The 21,649-nt window shown below is 46.8% G+C and overlaps 1 protein-coding gene across 6 annotated transcripts; it reads right to left on the bottom strand.

The window, feature by feature from the left end:
• Positions 1–10,043: 10,043 nt before the first annotated feature.
• LIN37 (lin-37 DREAM MuvB core complex component) lies at positions 10,044–19,927 on the bottom strand. 6 transcript variants are annotated; one of them, XM_079986318.1, is made up of 10 exons: positions 19,841–19,927; positions 19,080–19,134; positions 18,774–18,849; positions 18,255–18,305; positions 16,785–16,814; positions 15,620–15,705; positions 14,583–14,749; positions 13,152–13,301; positions 11,302–11,375; positions 10,044–10,249 (listed from the first exon to the last, which is right to left on the bottom strand). In XM_079986318.1, the coding sequence occupies exons 1-10, from the start codon at positions 19,910–19,912 to the stop codon at positions 10,168–10,170; spliced, it is 843 nt and encodes a 280-aa protein (XP_079842444.1). In that variant the 5' UTR covers positions 19,913–19,927; the 3' UTR covers positions 10,044–10,167. The 6 variants fall into 6 exon arrangements, with proteins under 6 accessions (XP_079842444.1, XP_079842447.1, XP_079842448.1 ...); XM_079986321.1 differs by lacking the exon at positions 19,841–19,927 and adding an exon at positions 19,374–19,834 and having other exon boundaries at positions 19,080–19,136; XM_079986322.1 differs by lacking the exon at positions 19,841–19,927 and adding an exon at positions 19,380–19,834.
• Between the last annotated feature and the right edge of the window lie 1,722 nt (positions 19,928–21,649).

The following is a 21,649-nucleotide window of genomic DNA, read 5'->3' as shown; positions in this document are numbered from 1 at the left end:
CCCATGCAAATCAATAAAACACTCTAAAAAGGATAGTTATTTTGCAGAAGCCATGCTGATTCTTCTCTAGCAAAGCTTGTTCTTCTATTTTTTTCAATGCTTTCCACCAGTTTTCCCAGGACAGATGTCGGGCTAACTGGTCTGCAACAGCCCAAATCCCAATATATTTCCCAAATACTTAACCTTACACTAGCCACTTTCCACTCTTCGGGTACAAAGGCTGATTATTAGCGACAAGCTGCATGTTGTTGTTAGATCAGCAGTTTTGCATTTCATTTCTCTCAAGAATGCTCTGAGGGCTGTCATCTGGACCCGATGACTTCTTTTGAATTGGTTGAGGACGCCTAGAGCATCATTGTGTGATGCCAATATTTGCAATAGGACCTGGCAAGAGGATTTGGTTGTTAAACCCCTGGGAATTGTAGCTCTGTGAGGGGAATAGGAGTCTCCTAACAACTCTCGGCACCCTTAGCAAATTGCCCTTCCTATAATTCTTTGGGGGAAGCTATGATTATTCAAAGGGCAAAGTGCAGATGGGGCCTAACTTAGACCATTAATTTGAATGGGTCTACTCTCAGCAGAGGGATGCGGGTGGCACTGTGGGTTAATCCACAGAGCCTAGGACCTGCCAATCAGAAGGTTGGCGGTTTGAATCCCCGCAACGGGGTGAGCTCCCATTGCTTGGTCCCTGCTCCTGTCAACCTAGCAGTTCGAAAGCACATCAAAGTGCAAGTATATAAATAGGTACCGCTCCAGTGGGAAGGTAAACGGTGTTTCTGTGCGCTGCTCTGGTTTGCCAGAAGCGGCTTAGTCATGCTGTCCACATGACCCGGAAGCTGTACGCCGGCTCCCTTGGCCAACAAAGCAAGATGAGTGCCGCAACCCCAGAGTCGGCCACGGCTGGACCTAATGGTCAGGGGTCCCTTTACTCTCAGCAGAGCTTATCTCACACTCTGGCTTATGTAGCACCATGAAGCTGTCTTTTGTGCAGCTGCAGCCATGTGAACCCGAAGCTTAACAGACTCACTTTAATTACCCCTCAATGTCCAGAACAAAGGCCTATTGCCTCCATCCTAATTGCCATTCAAGCTTCTGATTTTGAAACTGTAATTACAAAACAGCAGTGTTTAAGACGCGTGAATCCTTCCACATTTCCAGATGTCTCGGCATGTATAGGCAAATTTCAAACGTGCTTAAAATGTACCGTGTCTTAACATCTGTGGGCACTGTAGTCCCGGTGGAGACACGCAATACGCATTCCACAAACGACAGAAACTTGGCGGGCTGCCTAATCCGTTGTGCCGATGGATTAAATATCTTTATTTTTGCAGAGGAGTCTTGTGGTGTTAGGCTTTTGAAGCAAAACAGTCATGTCAGTTGGCATGTCTTAACAAATTGGTTATGGTGGAAGTTTTTTGCGGGCTACAGTTCCAACTTTATTGTGTGCATCTGATACTGGAACATTCTGCTTGGGGAGCTACCTGGTTCTGCCTGGGTGGCTATTACAGGCACTGGGTATGACAGAATTTTGGTGTGATTCAGCAGGGATCTCCTAGGTGTGGTCTTATTTCAGCCATGGAAATAAGTGTTGGAAACATGCCCCAGGAAGGCTACCAACTTCCAAGTCTTCAGAGCGTCTCTCCGGTGGTCCTCCCTGGCTGTAAATCACCCTCAGTCCAGAGAGACCAGTGATAAGTGACCTTTCTCTTCTGAGAAGAGCACACTAGTCTTCTGGTACAGTGGTACCTCGAGTTAAGTACTTAATTCGTTCCGGAGGTCCGTTCTTAACCTGAAACTGTTCTTAACCTGAAGCACCACTTTAGCTAATGGGGCCTCCCGCTGCCACCGCACCGCCAGAGCATGATTTCTGTTCTCATCCTGAAGCAAAGTTCTTAGCCCGAGGTACTATTTCTGGGTTAGCGGAGTCTGTAACCTGAAGCGTATGTAACCTGAAGCGCATGTAACCCGAGGCACCACTGTATTTCATAGCAGAAGAAAGATTTGTAGTTCTAAAACTACTTTATTTACAGTCTATGTACAAAGGCTCCATCAGCACGTCTGTGCTCTTTGAACACCAGTACAGAAAACTGCGACACATACAGAAGTGAAACTAACTTCCAACAGTACAGGAAGAGATAATACAGACTTCCTTTCTCACGCTCTCTCAGACACTCACATGATGTCCACAAAACATAGTACAATAGTACCACTCGCTGGAGCAGCTCGGATAAATAAAAATCCTAACAATAAGTTCCCCAGAGTTACCAGGTTTGCAAAATTTTAGTACTCTCTTTGCCCTTGCAGATGAGGGACAGAATCTGCTTCAATGGCTGCCTGCTACATTTCTATGCCCTGGTACTGAGGAGTGGGCTTTCTTGTCAGTCCACTCACTTTCTCTAGTAAGCATGGAGGAGAAAGTGTTCCACCTCTTTGGCCTGCCTGCCTCTAACTCCTTGCCTCCCTGTGGTGAGTAGTCTAGTATTTAAACAGCCTAGCACGGCACCCTTAGATTTGTTGTTGTTTAGTTGTTTAGTCGTGTCCAACTCTTCGTGACCCCATGGACCAGAGCATGCCAGGCACTCCTATCTTCCACTGCCTCCCGCAGTTTGGTCAAACTCATGCTGGTAGCTTCGAGAACACTATGCAACCATCTCGTCCTCTGTCGTCCCCTTCTCCTTGTGCCCTCCATCTTTCCCAACATCAGGGTCTTCTCCAGGGAGTCTTCTCTTCTCATGAGGTGGCCAAAGTACTGGAGCCTCAGCTTCACAATCTGTCCTTCCAGTGAGCACTCAGGGCTGATTTCCTTCAGAATGGAGAGGTTTGATCTTCTTGCAGTCCATGGGACTCTCAAGAGTCTCCTCCAGCACCATAATTCAAAAGCATCAATTCTTCGGCGATCAGCCTTCTTTATGGTCCAGCTCTCACTTCCATACATCACTACTAGACCCTTAGACTAACATCTGTTAATTTGCTTAGTTTGTACTGACTTTGCCATGATGGTCAAGAAGACAGGGCCTTGAAGCTCTAATCTCTGCAGGTGGAGAGAATCTCTTCCTTAGCTCAAGGGCTACATTAACCTTCTGGGGGCCATATTGTCATTCTTTTCTTTAAAGAGACTTTACATGCAGGTCGCCTACAGCCTCCCAGATAAAGCTCCACACCTTTGTCCCAAGTTTCTGTTAATGCTGCAAAGGATGGTATTTTTCTAAAAAAAACTCTGCTAAACTAGATGCTAATCTTCATTGATGGAAGAGGAAGTGTTGTAGATTTCCCCATACAATTCAAGGAGGAAACACAAGACTTCATGCACTTCCCACGACCAAGATATAATTGGTTGGTTCTCTGTATATAAGCCAGTAAGTGAGCAAATCTAGATGCAAAGGTGGGCAGAAAAGTGAAAATAAAATTTAACTTTGTATAGAAGGCTAGCTTCTACATCTACACACATGCTCTCTTGTCCACATGGCCCTCCCAAGTTTTCCCCAGTTCCTGGAGTTACAGAAGCCGTCCCGGTTTCTGATTTGATCCCAGAATGTCCCACTTTCCTTGGGACGTCCCTATTTTCATCAGAGAAATGTTGGAGGGTGTGGAGTTATGCGACCCCCGAGCCAAAGAGATAAGTAGCTATACAGTGGTACCTCAGGTTACATACGCTTCAAGTTACATACGCTTCAGGTTACAGACTCTGCTAACCCAGAAATAGTGCTTCAGGTTAAGAACTTTGCTTCAGGATGAGAACAGAAATTGTGCTCCAGCTGCACGGCGGCAGCAGGAGGCCCCATTACCTAAAGTGGTGCTTCAGGTTAAGAACAGTTTCAGGTTAAGAACGGACATCCGGAACCAATTAAGTACTTAACCCAAGGTACCACTGTACAACCTTTAGAAGATATCTGAAGGCAGCCCTATATTATCATCTCTCTCTCTCTCTCTCTCTCTCTCTCTCTCTCTCTCTCTCTCACACACACACACACACACACACACACACACATATCTATAGGAAGGTGCCCAGAGTCATAGCTGTCAACTTTTCCCTTTTCTTGCCAGGAATCCTATTCGGAATAAGGGAATGTCCCTTAAAAAAAGGGGAAAGTTGACAGCTATGCCCAGAGTGGCTGGGGCACCCTAGTCAGATGGGCTGGGTAGTATTTTATTTTATTATTTTTATTATTATTGAAATGTTGGAGGGTATGCCCTACTCCTCCATCAGGCAAGCAGGAGGTAATATCAGAGTGCAAGGATGTATTCTAGCCAGGCAAGAAGGATGAGAAGCAGGCTAGTTAAGGCATGTAGCTCAGGGAAAGATGGTGTGACTTCGCAATGTCCCCCGGCCCAGGTACAGAGATTTGGAGGCTTAAAAACAACAGGGCTTTCTTGCCCACTAACAAAGGAGGTGGAGGTGTGGGCTGTGGCTCCGCCAAGCAAACATGACAAATCTTTCACACTTGACTTTTCTTTCTAGCGCCACTGTGTCCTAAGAAACAGACTTTTTCAGCGAAGGCAGTGACCACAAAATAGCAAATAAAGAGAACAACACTCGAGCAGAGTCAAAAGTACCACTACAGCTAGTTTGGACAGAAAACCCTCTGCACCAGCGTGTAACTGCTAAAGAACGGAATAAAAAGGGACACATTCTTCAAGTTGTCAGTGCTTGCCTGTGTTAAAACTTAATGAGCTTTGGTTCAGAAAGCAAGTTAAAAGAAGAAGAAAAAAGCTGGCAGCCAGCCAAACGAAAAACCACAAGTTTCCTCTGCTTTGCCTTTTCCAAAAGCAGAGGTTGCCAATGTGGTGCCCGCAGAGTCTCCTCGCCCCATTGAAATTAGGCTTGAAAGAAGTACGCTATTGTAGCCAAGAGAAAATAGGTTGTGGTGTGTGCTTGGCTGCAGTATCTCTGCCTTGCAAATGTGCCTACTGGCCCAGAAAACACTAGATAGAATCCTAGATCATCCCTGCTTATGCACACAAGTTGTTTTTGCAGCCTCTACATATCGTCGCCCTCAAAATGCCATTCCGCTCCCCCGCTCCCCCATATAATCTGGATTTACTTTTGCTTACTGAATTTCATGCAGAAGCATTAAAACTACATTAAATGGGGGAATCTGGGGTGATGTTTTGAAGGGGGAGGTCATTTGGACGCTGCACAAAATTCCTGGAGTGGTGGAGCATCTGCTTTGCGTGCAGAAGGTCCTGGGTTCAAATCCCGGCTTCGTCAGGGAGGGCTGGGAAAGAATCACTGCCTCAAAAACCATGGAGGGTTGCTGCCAGTCAGGGTAGACAGTACTGAAGTGGATGGACCAATGGTCTCACTCAGAGGTGCTAACTTGTGCCCCAGATTGTGGGTGCCCAGTGGCACACATGCGTTTGACGCGACATCATGATAACAGGTGCCCGTGGTCTGCACTTTCTGGAAGCAACTGAACAGTTTGGTTCTGAATGGCTTTCCCGGCTGGGTAACTTAGTGATATGTGTCTTATTTTAATTCAAATGCATCTGCTGTTTCCTTTTTTATTGTGCATTGCCTTGAACCACAGTGCAGAAGGCGAATGATAATAATGCAATGGTACCTCGGGTTACATATGCTTCAGGTTACATACGCTTCAGGTTACAGACTCTGCTGACCCAGAAATAGTGCTTCAGGTTAAGAACTTTGCTTCAGGATGGGAACAGAAATTGTGCTCTGGTGGCGCGGCGGCAGCAGGAGGCCCTATTAGCTAAAGTGGTGCTTCAGGTTAAGAACAGTTTCAGGTTAAGAATGGATCTCCGGAACGAATTAAGTACTTAACCTGAGGTACCACTGTAACATGATGTTGATGTACTAGCTACAAGGCATTGGACTGTCTCCAACGTGTAATCTTCTAACTTAAGTTCTTCCCCTGGTATCCTGGTCACCTTCGCTGGTATGACACAGCAGTTCTTGTGACTCTTCTCAGCAAGGCAAAGACAGAAAGATCCACGGTGGTGCATCTCAAGAGTGCGTTGGCTTTGGACGTGGGAAAACACCAGGGGAAATATTTGCTCAGTCATGGAGCCTGTTGGCTGGCAGCCTAACTTCAGAGGTAAACTGAGAACCCCATGTAAGCTATCCCCAGCTGCTTGGAGTAAGGGTAGGATACACAATTGTCTAATAGTCTATATATATATATATCTGTGTGTGTGTGTGAGGGAGCTGGTTTCAGCTTCGTCACTTTCAAGAATAGGGATAAGTTCCCCACCCGCCTGAGGGCTATATTTTCCAGAATTTTCCAGACATTGTGGGATTCGGCTGTCGGAAACAGTGTCCGAAAAGGATATACCAAGAGCTCTGGCCAAAAGTTTCAATACAAGGAATAATTCCTACTTGAGAGTTGAAAAGAAAAACGTGTATATTCTGCTAAGAATAACAGTTTTAAACTAATAGTAAATTTAAACACAACGTATAAGTGCGACAGTTTTAAAATGATAGTAAATTTAAACACGTTTAAGTGCAGAAATAATGTAGTTTCAAATATGCAGTGATATAGTATAAAGGTACATAAAATACCAGTATACAACAATTGTTTTATACAAGTCTCAATGGCAGTCAAAGAGAGTCCATATTATATAAAGTCAGAATAAAGAATTAAATAGGGCCAAAAAGAAGTATCCGGAGTATGAATTAGATGTATGACTCAGTAGCGGTGACCAGGACAGGGCCCTGTTTCGGAGTAAATGCCTTCTTCAGCTCGGTTTTTTAAGGAATATAAATCTGTTGGAAGTCTGTATCATTCAATTCTTTTGTGTTTCTTTTTCAACATGCGTCTTAGATAAATGAATCCAAATTTTCTTGCGTTTCTCTGTGCGTTCTCTGTCCGGGCAGAAATTGCTTAAACATCCGGGGAAATCCGGACATACGGCAAACCCATGTCGGAAGTGTAGATTTCGGCAAATTTCCTTAAAAATAGCTTTGAAACTTCTTTTTCTTGTTGAGATCTTGCGAAAATAGCTCAATGACTTTTGTGTCTGGATTTTCTCTTTTTGAAATACGGCAACCCTATTGTATTCCCTTCTGGGCAACTTCCCAGAGGTCACATGACAGTGGTGGGTGGGGCCAGAAGCACATACCCTCCAATTGAAACGCTGGAGAATCAACTGCCAGTCAGGGAGCCACTGAGCTAGAATGGACCACTGATCTCTGTTTAAGGCAGATTCCCATGTTCCTATGGCATTAATGGACCTAAGTTAGTGATGTCCATTCACGTCTATGAGGCTACACTGCTTAATAGTGGATGCAACCCAGTATGTCTTTCCCCACTTCAGTTAAGTGGATGAAACGAAGACAGCTGTGGGCTTGAGTGCGAAAGGAGTGTGAGTTCAGTTCAGTTCTGGAGACAAATTCCTAGGCGAAAGATGTGAGCCTTGTTCTTTAATCCTGACTGTATGTTGTTTGCACCTGGTTCTGGTTGGCAGATCTCGAGGTTCTAGCGAAAAACGAAATTGACCCAACAGTTTGGATAGTTTGTGCACGCCCGATTTGCAGGAGAGCTGCAACTTGCACCCATTTAACCTGCGCACATTCAGCTTTACGCACTTGGCAATAAAAAAATAAAATAAAAATAAGGGTGCAGGCATCTGGGAAAAAATACATTGGCAATCCCATCTGCCTTTGCACCCAAAGTGCTTTGACTATGCGTGATTTTGGCTTTGTGCTCTATCCCTGGAACATAAGTTGAGAGTCAACTGTAGTAGACAATACTACCTAGCAGAGCAAGGCTTCGGTGTGGTATGAAGTCCTTCCAAAGGAGCTGACCAGTGAAGGAGAGGGGCAACAATAGTTCTGCATAGGAAGCAGCTGACAGGGACCGTGCTGAGGATCAGGATCCTCAATCTTTCCAGGAGCAGTGGGACAGTATGGATTTGGAACAGTGGTTTGCAGAGGGACATAGTTCAGAAGACAGAAGTTGGGAAGAACTGGGTGGTGAACAGCTAGGAGAAGAACTGGGAGAGAGTTAACAGACTCTCTCTCACTGGTAAGCATCCATCCGCTCAGCCCAAGGTCAAGGAGAGCAGAGAGGGTGGCAATACAGAAAGCACAGTGGTTGCAAGATGAGGAACTGACATGGGTGACTAGGGGAGGAAGCAGGTGGAACCCTTAACTGGGAGACCTTCATTCCTAGGAATGGATTCTTTGTTCTCTCTCTGTGATCATTAATATCTGTAAATGGTAAGAGACTCCTTTTGCTTTGTTCTGCTTATCTACTGCCAAAGGGGGCAGGGAGTAAGCAGAGTCCCTGAAGCCTGACAGCAGCCTTATGTCAAGGCAGCCCGCTGCTCAGTCTAGCTCAGCATCACCTGCACTGACCGGCAGCAGCTCTCTGGTGCTTCAGTGAGGCGTCTTTCCCACTCCTATCTGGAGACGCTGGGGAGGCCCATTTGCATACATGTTCTCTTGAGACCTGCTGGTGAAGGGCAGGAAATAATTTTAATAATAAAAATGTACTCAACCACTGAGCTACACCCCTCTCCACCAAACATCACAGCAACACAGGAAGATGCGGTGAAGGGGAGAGTGCTCCTGCACCCGGGTCCTGTTTGCTGGCTTTGGCATCTGGTTGGCTGCTATAAGGCTGCTAGGCTGGGTGAGCCCCGAGCCCCATCCAGCAAAGTCCTTCTTATGAGTCAGACCCCTAGCTCTCCACGCTGGCTGGCAGAGGCTGTCCAAGATTTCAGGCAATATTTTCTCCCAGCCCTACAAGGACACGCCAGGGATTGAACCTGGGTATTGAACCTGCACTCAAAGCAGATGTTCTTCCACCGCATCACAGTCCTTCGCACCAACGGGTGTTCTCCGAATCCAGCCCATAAAAAGCCACTCTGGAGATCTCCGGCTGTGTCACCCTCCACTGACTCACCGGGCCCAAATGTTGCTCTGCTTATCAAGCCTCTGGCGACCCGCCGAGCGGATTTTTGCTGCCAGCCTGCTATCGCTGAGAAAAAGGGCATGAGCTGCCAAGTCCTGGCGTGGCAGCTGTGCAGGGCCATTCCTCTCTCCTCACCAGGTCCATGAAATGAAACTCAGGAGGCGATTTAGCTGGACTTTGTTCTCACCAACCTCCTTTTCAGAATTATTAGGTCTCTAGCCCACCTTTTATATGCCTGTTGTCTTTCTCCATGGAGTTTTCAGACCCTGGTGTTGGGAAAGATGGAGGGCACAAGGAGAAGGGGACGACAGAGGACAAGGTGGTTGGACAGTGTTCTCGAAGCTACCAGCATGAATTTGACCAAACTGTGGGAGGCAGTGGAAGACAGGCTTGTCTGGTGTGCTCTGCGGTCACGAAGAGTCGGACACGACTAAACGACTAAACAACAAAAAGCCCACCTTTTCTCCAAGAAACTCTTCTTTCCCCTCACAACCACGCCTATAGGTGAACCAGGGGGTATAGGACGAAGCCAGTACTCAGGAAAAGCCAGGAGCAGGGGTCAGCAAACTTTTTCAGCGGGGGGCCAGTCCACTGTCCCTCAGACCTTGTGGGGGGCCGGACTATATTTTGAAGAAAATAAATGAACAAATTCCTATGCCCCACAAATAACCCAGAGATGCATTTTAAATAAAAGCACACGTTCTACTCATGTAAAAACACCAGGCAGGCCCCACAAATAACCCAAGGATGCGTTTTAAATAAAAGGGCACATTCTACTCATGTATAAACACACTGATTCCCGGACTGTCCACGGGCTGGATTGAGAAGGCGATTGGGCCGCATATGGCCCCCGGGCCTTAGTTTGCCTACCCATGGCCAAGAGGGTAAGCTCAAAGTGCAAGTCAGAAGAACAGAGGGTGCAGGTAAGTGCTAGGGCTAAGGAAGATCCTTGCTGAGGCAGAAAACTCTTTATATTATTTTCTGCCTCAAGAGGATTCATTGGGCAGCCTGGGGGTGGGGGAGCCAAGGGGACAAAGGAATCAAGTCTAGGGTCTGAAGAAGCTGCCCAACCTCACACAGATTATCAACACCTCTAGACAATTCATAGCATCCTGGTTTACCTGTGTGGGTCCTCCTCAGCTCCAAGGAACGGATATATACACACATATATGTGGACCTATTCCAAATACTGTGTTTATTGTTCCATAAAACTGAAGCCAGTTAATGCCAAGGCAAAGGACTCCAGGGAAGGGAAGATTTACAAAAGGTTGTTGGCTATGGTCAGGTGTGTCCCTCACTGCCGCTCGTACATCTCCTTCAGAATCTTCATGCTCTCCGAGTATCGCAGCTGGTTCTTGTGCGATCCCTCTTTCCACCTGTGAATAGCGGAGGCCACAAGTCAGCCACACAGCCCCGTACATCTCTTTGTACACATGGCTCTCTCAGATCAGTTGTTTCCCATGATCCCCACAAACAGCGGTCTCTGGTGCCCCTTGAGGCTGGTAGGGTGTAAGGCGGGGAGACCAATGGTAGGTGGCGCTATAGTCTTATGGTGGGCGGAGCTACCTAGTTCTAGTTTCGTCTCCGATTTCCTCCCTGCTAAGCTCTATGGCAGAGCTTCCCAAACTTCTCATGTCAGCAACACATTTTTTAGACATGCGTCGGTAATTCGGTTTTACTAGTAAGCCGGAGGTTAAAGTAACCCCTTATAAGAGCGTTCACACAAGCACGCCTACACACAGTTTGCAACACACAGTTTGGAAAGCTCTTCTGCTCTACAGGAATCAAACGAGAGGAAGCCAGGGCCACTCCCTTGACTGGCCACAGGTAAGGAGGGAGGCAGGTAAGGGGCTGGGCTGAGGGCAGACTGAAGTTGGTGGCAGTGGCTTTGGTAATATGGTGCCCTGAGGGAGGACAAAATCCCCCCCTTCTTATTTTCACAATAATTCATTTTGGTACAGTTGATTTTTTATATACCTGTATGTAGGTGGTGGTGTTGTTATTTGGCGTTCCTTCAGCTTGGTGCCCTGTGTGGGAGACCAGCTTGCACCACCCTAAATTGCCTGGCACCATTATTCACCTTTAGGTGCCAGGCAAAAACATTCCTCTTCAGCCAGGCCTTTGGCTAACATCCTATATCACTGAAAATGTGTTTGTGGGAGTGCTGGGGAGGGGCGGTTATGGGTTTATTTCATTCCTGTTTTTATTATGTATTCTGAGTTTTAATCTAGTATTTTTATGCTCGCGAACCACCCTGAGATCTACCAAGGAAGGGTGCTAAACACATTTAATAAAGGACAATGGTCATAAATGAATCTGGCAGTTTGTGGGGCAGTGCCCCAGTTTGCCTTAATGGACCGGCCTCCTCTGCAAAAGGTTCTCTGCCTCATGCCCTCCTCCTCCTTGCTTCCAGAGCCCAGCATCCTACCTCTGCCTGATCTTCTTCCACCGCTCCATGTTCTTGTAGATGAGGGAGGACATTGATGGTACGGCATCAGATGCCTGGAGTTGGTGAGAGAGAGAGAGAGAGAAAGAGAAGGGATTTCGTCAGCACTCTGCTTGGCCTAAAGCCCTGTAGGGCTGACACAGCGGCCTGGCAAGCAGAATAACCCAATCAACTCAAAAGCTATCTAAAGGCCAAGAAGCAAATGAAATGAAGATGCAGTAACCCCCTTAGTTGGAAAAAATAAAAATGCAGAGATATATTTTCTTGCAGAAATCACAGTCAACATACTGAGAGTCTGTTGACTTTAAATAATTATCTTTACTTATTAAAAGAAATGAAATGTTTAAAATGGCCTATACATTCAATATTTGCACGTGTAAAATTTGTGTATTTATGCGAGTGCAGCTGCCATCAGTAGCAGACAATACTAAGCTTCAGAGATCAATGTTTCAGTTGGTATAAGGCTTCCTATATGTTTATTGGCTGCCGACCATTTCAGATAAAATGCCACCCTCAGTTGACAACTCTTATCTACACACATGTAAAAAGGGTGGAGGGGAAGAGAGAGAATGTGAACAGCGGGAAATCCCTGGTCTTGACAGAGCCCCTAGTGAACAGAATCAAACTTGCCAGAAAATTCTGGTTCAGTAACTATTAGTTGATGGTTGTTCAGCCTTTGTAGTTATTTATACTCAGCTTTCCCACATAGCTCAAAAGAAGCTTGTAACTTTGAGATGTCATATTAGTGCAACGATAAGAAGAAAGAGTTCGGTCCCCAGTCTCAAAAATAAAACCCAACAGTACTCAATATTGCTTAGAGCAAACTGCAAGCTCTTACAAATTTCCCCAGGTATTCCAGAAACTAAGGGAACACTGTGGTGAATTGCAGTCCATGGCTGGCTAGCCTGGCCAAGGATTTTAACTCTGCAGCAGGTGAAGCTGAGGCCCCCATCTGCACAATTCGTTTAAAGCAGTATCATGCCACTTTAAACATGCCTTCCCCCCAAAGAGTCCTGGGAACTGGGATTTAATGCTGGGAGGTGTCAGGAGACCCTCCCCTCCCAATTCTCCTCCCAGAGCTACAATTCACAGAGTGGTTTCACAGTTAGACCCTCTTCCTGGAAACTGCAGCTCTGTGAGGGGAATAATAATAATAATTTATTATTTATACCCCGCCCATCTGGCTGGGCCTCCCCAGCCACTCTGGGTGGCCTCCAACAAAATATCAAAACACAGTAATGCCTCAAACATTAAAAGCTTCCCTAAAGAGGGATGCCTTCAGATGTCTTCTAAAAGTCTGGTAGTTGTTGTTCTCTTTGACATCTGGTGGGAGGGCGTTCCACAGGGCGGGCGCCACTACCGAGAAGGCCCTCTGCCTGGTTCCCTGTAACTTGGCTTCTTGCAGTGAGAGAACCACCAGAAGACCCTCGGCGCTGGACCTCAGTGTCTGGGCAGAAGGATGGGGGTGAATGGGAATGGGGTTTCCTGACAACTCTCAGCACTACAGTTCCCTTCAAATGTTTTTAGAATGTTTACAAATTGTTTTATTGTGGATGTGTTTGCTGCTCTTGGCTCCTGCAGGAAGAAGAGCAAGATATAAATATATTCAGTGCTTTTTTTCCTTTAAAAAGTGTTTAGGGGTACTCTCATTTTCCTACTCATATTTAAATACTGCCCCTCAAAGAGGCCAAACTTATATTCACAAAATGTACCCCTGTGCCCCCCCCCCAGAAAAAAGCACTGAATATAAATATAAATTGCTTCAAATCAGCAGAGCTCCCACACTCCTTTTCTCCCTTCTCCCCCAACTCCCTGCTTTAGGGTGCTCTGACCGTGTCAGCAGCTACTTTCGCCTTGTCTTCGGGCTCTAGCGGGGATGGGATACGCAGGTTTACTGGTTCCCCTGCGGCATTTGTGTGGCAGGGAGCAGGAGGCGGCAGCTTGTACACATCCTGGCTCTTCCCATTCAGACCTTCGGCGCACTAGGATCAAGAACACGGGGAAAGAAGAGAGGCAAAGGTTCAGTATCTCTTTGACTGTGGACTTGCCAAGCTGAGAAGTCCGTCCCCGTCCCCCCCCAATTCATTCCCTATGTTTATACACCACCCGTTTCCCAGCTTAAGGCAGTATACATGGGAATGTTCCAATTTCCTGATCACAATGTAATCTGGGAGGTAGGTTAGGCAACGATTGTGTGCTGTGGGGGGCTGAGTAGGAATTTGAGCCTGGGCCTCTGCAGTCCAAGTCCAAACCTTTTTTAAAAAAAATATTTTTATTAAGTTTTACATAACAAATTTAAATTCAAACACATCGTTCACCTCCTCATTTAGACTCCTCTGAATCCCTTGACTTCCCTCTGCCCTTCCATGGTTACCACTGTCAATCTCCCCCCCCCCCCCGCCATGTGCTTATCTTATTTTCTCTAATTTGTTAAAAGAATAATAATCTATTTTCCCATAGTTTCTTGTACATTACAAGCACCACTCAAATCCTGCCAAAGTTTTTAGTTGTTTACAGTGTTCTCTTAAGTACATTCTAATTTTCCCCATTCCTTCTTAAAATTCTTCTCTTCCTGGTTTCTGATTTTCCCAGTCAGTTTCGCCATTTCGGCATAGCCCATCATCTTCATCAGCCATTCCTCTTTGGCTGGAACTTTATCTTCTTTCCATCTCTGAGCCAGGAGCCAAGACCAAACCTCTAACCACTATGCCACACTGCAGGGCTGGCCTCATCATTGGGCAGAGTGAGGTGGCAGCAAATTATTGGTTATTTAAAACTCAGAAGCAAAGCGGCTGTGTGAGCTCCTCTCTGGGAGGCCTGCAAATTTGTGTGGTCTTGCTGAGCCAAGGTGCGGCCTAACATGTTGAACCTGGCCAGTACACACAAAAGAGTATTAGTCAAAAAGAGTGGGCTTTGTTTTCATGGCAGCCGGGTAGAATTCTGCCCAATGTCAGTGCAAACCGACCACAGCCAACCCTTCCCCTCTGAAGTTTTGTGGTAAATTTTTTGATGTTGGATTAGGTGGTAGTAGCACAGGCATTCCTAGATCCCTTGAGGTAATAGTAAGCTGTAAGAGTTCTCTGGGCCACCTTTGCCAGGCCCTGCCACACTGAAACAAGATGGCGGCAGCAGCGGATGTGGGGGAGGAATACCAGTCTGCTACCTCCCCCTTGTCTGCCACCTGTGGCAAAGGGCTCATTCTGCCCAATGTGAGGACTGGCCCTGCCGCACTCTTTCCTAAGCGAGGGCCTCTTAATTAGTACCTCCTCATCCTCCAGTAGGACAGGCAGATTTGGGCTGGGAGATCGCTCCTGCTCCCGGACCATGGGGCTGTTCCGCATCCAGGCCCGACAGATGGGGTACAGCGGGGTGCTCTCGGAGAACTGCGCCAGGTCGACGCTCCGGTCAAACAGCTTGATGACATAGGTATCTGCGGGGAACAAGGCAGCAAGACACAGCTCTGCAAAGCAGCCCTTTAAAAATGCCACCCAGTTCTTGGGGTTACATGGAAGCCACTAAGGGCTCCATTTATTATCAGTCAATCTTTATTACGTTCCAGAGACCCAACAAATCATTACAAAGCAATGCACAATTCAGACAGCCTACCTCCAGGTTAAACAAGCATTTTGTTCAGACTTCAAAATAGGGATCATTGGTTCTTGCAACCACTGATTAAACACTTCGCCACTGCTAATGTTCTAGTGTTTGTCCGGTCTTCCAATAGGAACCTGACATAGTGAGCCTCTGATTTTCCCGGGAAAGGTACCAGCAAGGGTAGTATCAGTTCAGCCCTGGCTTGCTCATATTTCGCACAGTGCAGCAAAATATGTTTTATGGAATCGATGTCTTGAGCACACGAGCAAAGTCTGTCCTGGTAGGGAACTCCTCTCAACCTGCCATCCAACACTGCAGAAGGAAAGACATTTAGTCTGGCTTTGGTGAAAAACCTTCGATAATTTCGTATTGTCAGGTTTTTAATGTAAGATGTTAACTTAAAGACATGTCCATTTATTATTATTATTATTATTATTGCCAGTGTTGGTAACAACAGGTGGAGCCAGAGCCAATGACACACAAAGCCATGACCTTACCAGTTGTAAGGAAGGAGGCAGGGAATGGCTAAGAATGAGGTTGATGGGGCAGTGCCCCATTTGCTCGGATAAGCTGGCCTGCACTGGCTTCAAGGATTGCCAGCTTCAAGGAGGGGATAGGCTCCACCCACATCCTGGTTCGGCCAACTCTGAGATCAACCACATCTTTCGGAGGAGTCTTGCTGGAGCAGCCCAATGTTTCTACTCACTCTGTTTCTGTTGCCCACCCTCCGTCAATCCATCGTCCGTCTCTTTCCTCTTCTTGCGGCGGTGGTGAGAGAACCGGCTGGACGGCCTGAGAGCAACGCCACAGTTTAGAAACTGTGCAGCTAGCCGACTCGCTGCACAAGTGTCAGAAAGGCCTGGAGGCACTTTCCAAGCCCTGGGGGCAAGCCACAGCATCGCTTGTGCAACCAAAACCAAAAGCTGCTAATCCTGGCTGATGATGATGATGATGATGATGATGATTATTTATTAAATTTGTATACTGCACAGTTGACAGCATAAAATTACAATATAAAAAACACAAAATCTGATGGGAATGCTGTGTAGCGCAAGCCTTAAAAGCCCTCTAGGTGTTGCTGAATTACAACTCTTATCATCCCAGGCCATTGGCCATGCTTTTTGGGAGCTGTAGTTCATTCAGCAACACCTGGAGGGACGAAGGGAGAGGGCTCACCTGTTGACCTTGGAAGCAGCAAGAAGCTGCACTGCTTCTCAGTCTCAGTGTGTGTTCAGGCACAAGATCCCAACCTTTCCACAAGTTCCCGCTGCATGTCAGTGGATGGTGTTGGTGGCAAATACAAGCAACAGCTGGCCAACAAAGCCAACCAAAATGTGTGAGCCCATGAAGTAACACAGGGCTAATTCAGTTTTGCTCAGAGTAGGATCCACTGAACTTAATGGACCTAAGTTAGTCATGTCCATTAATGGCAACGGATCTACTGAGTAGGACTAACACAGGATACAACCAACAGTGTGATGTTTGCAGCAGCAATAGTTTCAAGCATGAGAGACCTGTGCTAGAGAACCTCCAGGTGGTGTATTTTGAGTGATAGGCTTACTTAATTTTATTATTTGAAATCTAGCTCAGGAGCATCAACCAGCCAATCCACACTGCCTAGTTCTAAATGCCATCTTCCGGTAAATGAGTACAGTGGAATAACAGACTCGCAGAATTGTAAGAAGGGACCACGAGGGTCATCTAATCCAACCACCTGCAATGCAAGAATATTTTGCCCAATGTGGGGCTCGAACCCACAACCCTGAGACTAAGAGTCTCGTGTTCTACCAGCTGAGCTAAGAATGGTGAAATCTGAAATCTCCCATGCTATTGTTATCAACAGGTGGGAAAGACGCTGTAAAGAACCATACCTCTTTCCTGTGGCAGTAGGAGAAGAGTCCCTGAAACCGCAAAGCAAGAGGATTTAGGAATTGCCCAGAATGCAATAGCTTCACCAGCAAGAAGAAAAAGGGGGAAAAAACCTACTCCCCAGGATAGCTGGTCCCAGGAGAGGATTAACCATTCTTAGGGTTTGGGACCCCCCAAGAACACTCCTCTCCCATGAGTTTGAGTAGAAGTCGGGACCATTTTTAAAGCCCTTATATAAAAATAAATATCCCACAGCAACTTTACAAATTAAGATCTTTTCTATTAGCCCTCTTTGCAAATACAGACACACAAAACCTAGTAGCTAGGTTTGTTTATTTTCTGCAAATTGTTATATCCCTAACATATTAGGATATTTAGGGCAAAGCTGTGGGGCTCATTTTCACAGGTTCCTTCCATTCTCCTAGACCAGGGGTAGGCAACCTAAGGCCTGGGGGCCGGATGCGGCCCAATCACCTTCTCAATCCAGCCTGCAGACGGTCTGGGAATCAGCATGTTTTTACATGAGTAGAATGTGTGCTTTTATTTAAAATGCATCTCTGGGTTATTTGTGGGGCATAGGAATTCGTACATATTTTTTATTCAAAATATAGTCTGGCCCACCACATGGTCTGAGGGACGATGGACCAGCCCATGGCTGAAAAAGGTTGCTGACCCCTGTCCTAGACACTTTGTAGAGAAAAGAAAGGAAAGAAATCCAGAGAAGAAGCGGGAAACAAAAGCCAACTGTCTAAACGCATGATTCTCAACAGAGGTGGGCCTCTAAGGGGGGGGGGGAGAGGAGAAATCTTTCCTTTACTCAGTTTCAACATACGCCTGGGCAAGAGTCTTGCCCACCTGTTCACATTCAGTGTAACACAGGAGGTATGTGCAGTCATAGGGGACTTAATAAATTCAATGGGGCTTACTCTCATGTAAGTGGGGCTACAATATCAGCCTCATCCACCCAACCCTAAACTGCTGGGAATAAACAATGAGGTATGGCCATTACCATTCTGCACTGCCACAGCAGTTTTTAAAATATATTTTACTTCTGCAAACCTAGAGTTCTCCCAGGTCTAACTTTTTTGTGCATGGGTGGTACCATTCTGGCAACTCTGGCACCCTCAGCCCAACCATCAGAAATAAAGGGAATGGTGTTGTTTGCTGCCCAGGATCCCGGAAATAGGATACTAGACAAAATGGACCTTGGCCCGGTCTAGAAGGGCAATTCTTAGTTCCAAAGTGGCAGGACCACAGGATCAAAGAATTTTAGTTTTGCAGGTCAACTACTTCAATACAGGAATCTCCTCCACCCACCCCAGTTTTCCCTGGCTGGCAGACATAGCTACAATATTATTATAGCTATCTAGGAGCTGGCCCTTGGCAACAGCCTCCTCCCACCAAAAAATTTTATGGCATGGGACAGCAATCAAGGGCAAGAGAAGCAACTTGGGAATGCTTGAGTGTCTTACTTGCTGAGTACATCTGAGGGAGTCTTCCCAGAGTCCTCTTCCATCTGCTCCCTGCGGAGATGAGTCAGGAAAAGGGGGAATAGGATATCAGCAGCCGTGTCCGGGGAGGAAAACTGGCATCTCACTTGAGGACCCACCTCTTGGAGCAACTACAGTGGTACCTCGGGTTACATACGCTTCAGCTTACAGACTCCGCTAACCCAGAAATATTACCTCGGGTTAAGAACTTTGCTTCAGGATGAGAACAGAAATCATGCAGCGGCGGCGCAGCAGCAGCAGGAGGCCCCATTAGCTAAAGTGGTGCTTCAGGTTAAGAACAGTTTCAGGTTAAGAACAGACCTCCGGAACGAATTAAGTACTTAACCCGAGGTACTACTGTACTCCTTGCAGGAGAAGGAGCTAGTCGCAAAGCACGCCACAAGGAATCTAAGGCCTCTTCCTTCTAGGCGAGGGTAGATGAGAAATTGCAAGCATACACATTGCCGACTCCTGAACCCAAAAGAACCTGGCAATACTTACCGATCAACCTCAGACTTCTCCAGTAGGCATTGCAGCACAGCATCAAGGCGGTTTCGAGCATTGGCCGTCTCTAGATCTGGGGAAGGTCCGCAGGGGAGAAAATCATTATTCTGGCAGAAAGCATTTACCCACCCCCTCCACTTTACAGTACAACATAGGATCTCTTCTCTCGCCATAGCAGTTGTCCCCAACCTCATGCCCAGTGGGTGCTGTGGAGCTGCAATGATGAGGTCACTTCTGCACTGCCCTTTCAGCCGCTGCTGCTTTCCCGACTTTCGTGGCAGAGTTTTTTCAGAGCCCCCTTACCTGGCTTTTCCGTTTTCACCTTCGTGTGTAGCATGTTTACCAGAATCACAGTTCCCTGCAAGAGAAAAAATAAACCTGTGTCTCACTTGTTACAGAGGATTCTGGCCATTACGGCCAAGTGATATTGAATGTTCAAAATAGGAAGATATATTGTATGAACTAAGGAGGCAAACAGAAAATACCTTAAAGGCAAGATGGGTATCTTTAACAAGCATGGGATTTTGCAAAGAAGGGCCACAAGACTCCGCCTCTTGCGCACATTTCTGGCCTCCGTGTTTACAGCAGCTTTACCTTTTTTACCTTACAGCAGTTTCCTCTTTCTCTACCGACCCTTCACGTGATCGATGAAGCGGGATCTCTGGGATCTTTTTTTATTTTTATGTTGCCAAGCTCCTGCCAGGCAGCCAGCCCTGTGCGCTGTTGCCCGGGAACAAGCCCTACTGAACTCGGTGGGGCTTACTCCCGAGTAGACACACGCGCAGCATTGCACTGCCCGGCTCGTCCCGGGCTCCAAGGTACAGGAAAGGCTTTCGGTTCTGCTGCAGCTGACCTTTCGGAGCTGCTTCTCCTGCGCTGGACCGCGTTGCCTCCAGGAGAGAGGGCAGAAGCCGGTCCCCGATTCTCCGGACCAAAGGACTTTGCTTCTTGCTTTGCTGCTGGCCTTTCTGCCCTTGCTCCCCGTCGCCCCGCCTTCGCGCGATCCCGGACACCCCCAAGCGAAGAAGCAGCAAAACACCCGCAGTTGCAACAGCAGAAGCCACCTCTCTGCTAATCGCTCCTTCCCTGATGCCAGTTCGCACGAATGCAGAAAAACCGCCTCTGGCCCGCTGCATGCTGGGAGTTGTAGGCGACTTTTTGCCGGGGGCGGGGCGGGGGCGGCAAGCTTCGGCCAATGGGCTGCCCGCTTCCCTTCTTTGAATTGATCTCTGCGTTCTGTGCGTGTGTATTTTAAGGAGCAGGACACAGTGTAAGATTGGGAGTCATGGGGTTGGTGGAGAAGAGTGTATTTATGAACTTAACAGTGCTTAGTTAATTTTTTTTTTGGTTGCTCTTTTTGTAGAACAGTCCAGTTGGAAGGGACATTGATGGTCCAACCCTGTGCAAGGCAGGAATCCTGCCCACAGCTGTTGCCCCTGGGTGGGCTCGAACCACCAAACTTCCTAAGCCTCTCTGCAAAGTTTTCGCATTTCACATTTTTGCATACTGAGTTAGTAGTAGTAGTTGCTGACAATTGACCCGTATGGAGAATCTGATCCCACCGCAGGAAAGCCTCTTGATTGCTAGGATGGAATGGAGGGAAAATAGGGCTGGCTCCAGGTCTGGTGGGACGCGGGTGGCGCTGTGGTCTAAACCACAGAGCCCAGGGCTTGCCGATCAGAAGGTTGGCGGTTCAAATCCCGTTGACGGGGTGAGCTCCTGTTGCTCGGTCCCTGCTCCTGCCAACCTAGCAGTTTGAAAGCACGTCAAAGTGCAAATAGATAAATAGGTACCACTCTGGCGGGAAGGTAAACTGGTTCGCCAGAAGCGGTCTAGTCATGCTGGCCACATGACCCGGAAGCTGTATGCTGGCTCCTTCAGCCAATAAAGCGAGGTGAGTGCCGCAACCCCAGAGTCGTCCACGACTGGACCTAACGGTCAGGGGTCCCTGGTGGAACCCCTACCTGGGTCCCCTTCTGTATATCCCCATGCTGGTCTAGATCCTTAATGGGGGCCCTGCTGCTAATGCTTTCCCTAAAAATCTAAGCATCCTAAACGACAGTAATAAGTATTCTTAAGGTAGTGACTCTCATTGAACTCAGTGGAACTTGTTTCTGCTTAAATAAATTTAGGGTCAGGTATGCAAATTTTCAGTTCTATTGTCTTGTTTTGCTGTAAATAATTAAGAATAAAATTAACTGGTGTTGTTAATATTGTTTTATAGATTAAAAATGCCGTGTTGATTTGTTAATCATATAATAGGACTTTTGCTTTAATTGTGATGTTTTGCTTTGTTAAGAGTGTTTTATAGGTTGCAATTGTTTCACAATATGATTTATGTTGTATTTGTGATATTCTATTATGTTCTATTGTGTTATGGTTATTTATTTAAGTGCAGCTTATGGTGGTGAGCAAGAGTCCAGAGCTTTCCATTATGCCTATCCTGTGGTTGCTGACAAGTTTCTCCCTTTAGTTTGGGCTCCTGTGTTTTTTTTAACAGTTGCTGCCTGGCAGAGAAAACCGACATTTTTGGTTCTGTGGGACTTTCTGAGGCTTACCTAAGGAAAGTTCATCAAAGGGCGACTCCCCCCTGCCACCCAACTGCTTCCCACACTCCACCCTTGGTCGTGCATCCTTGTGAAGAGTGCTACCTTATGCGCAAGCTTAACAGCATCTTGGCCCCCAGCAGGAGCACCAGTTCTGGATTGCTGCCTTAGTCTGCAGCTTGAATTTTTGCTGATCCAAGAAATGGTAATTACAGGTGCTCACAGTGCTGTAGGGGCTCCCATGTAGGTGTGAAAGGAGTATCCTTTGTTCCTGAGCATCATAAAATACACTGTCACTCATTGCAGCAGGCATTCTTCTCCCACTCT

This window comes from Podarcis cretensis (genome assembly GCF_951804945.1).
Source record: "Podarcis cretensis genome assembly, chromosome: 8".
In the NCBI taxonomy this organism is placed as follows: Eukaryota; Metazoa; Chordata; class Lepidosauria; order Squamata; family Lacertidae; genus Podarcis; species Podarcis cretensis.
The sequence above is the reverse complement of the archived record's forward strand: the minus strand, read 5'-3'. Positions and strand labels throughout refer to the sequence as shown.

What these genes read in the sequence shown, in the direction of transcription:
- LIN37 (XM_079986318.1), bottom strand. Translation starts at nt 19,912, where the DNA reads ATGCAGCGGGCCAGAGGCGGTTTTTCTGCATTCGTGCGAACTGGCATC. An exon ending in GGTGAAAACGGAAAAGCCAG is followed by an intron (nt 18,850 to 19,079) that starts GTAAGGGGGCTC and finishes GACCTTCCCCAG; the next exon opens with ATCTAGAGACGGCCAATGCT. An exon ending in GAGAAGTCTGAGGTTGATCG is followed by an intron (nt 18,306 to 18,773) that starts GTAAGTATTGCC and finishes TCATCTCCGCAG; the next exon opens with GGAGCAGATGGAAGAGGACT.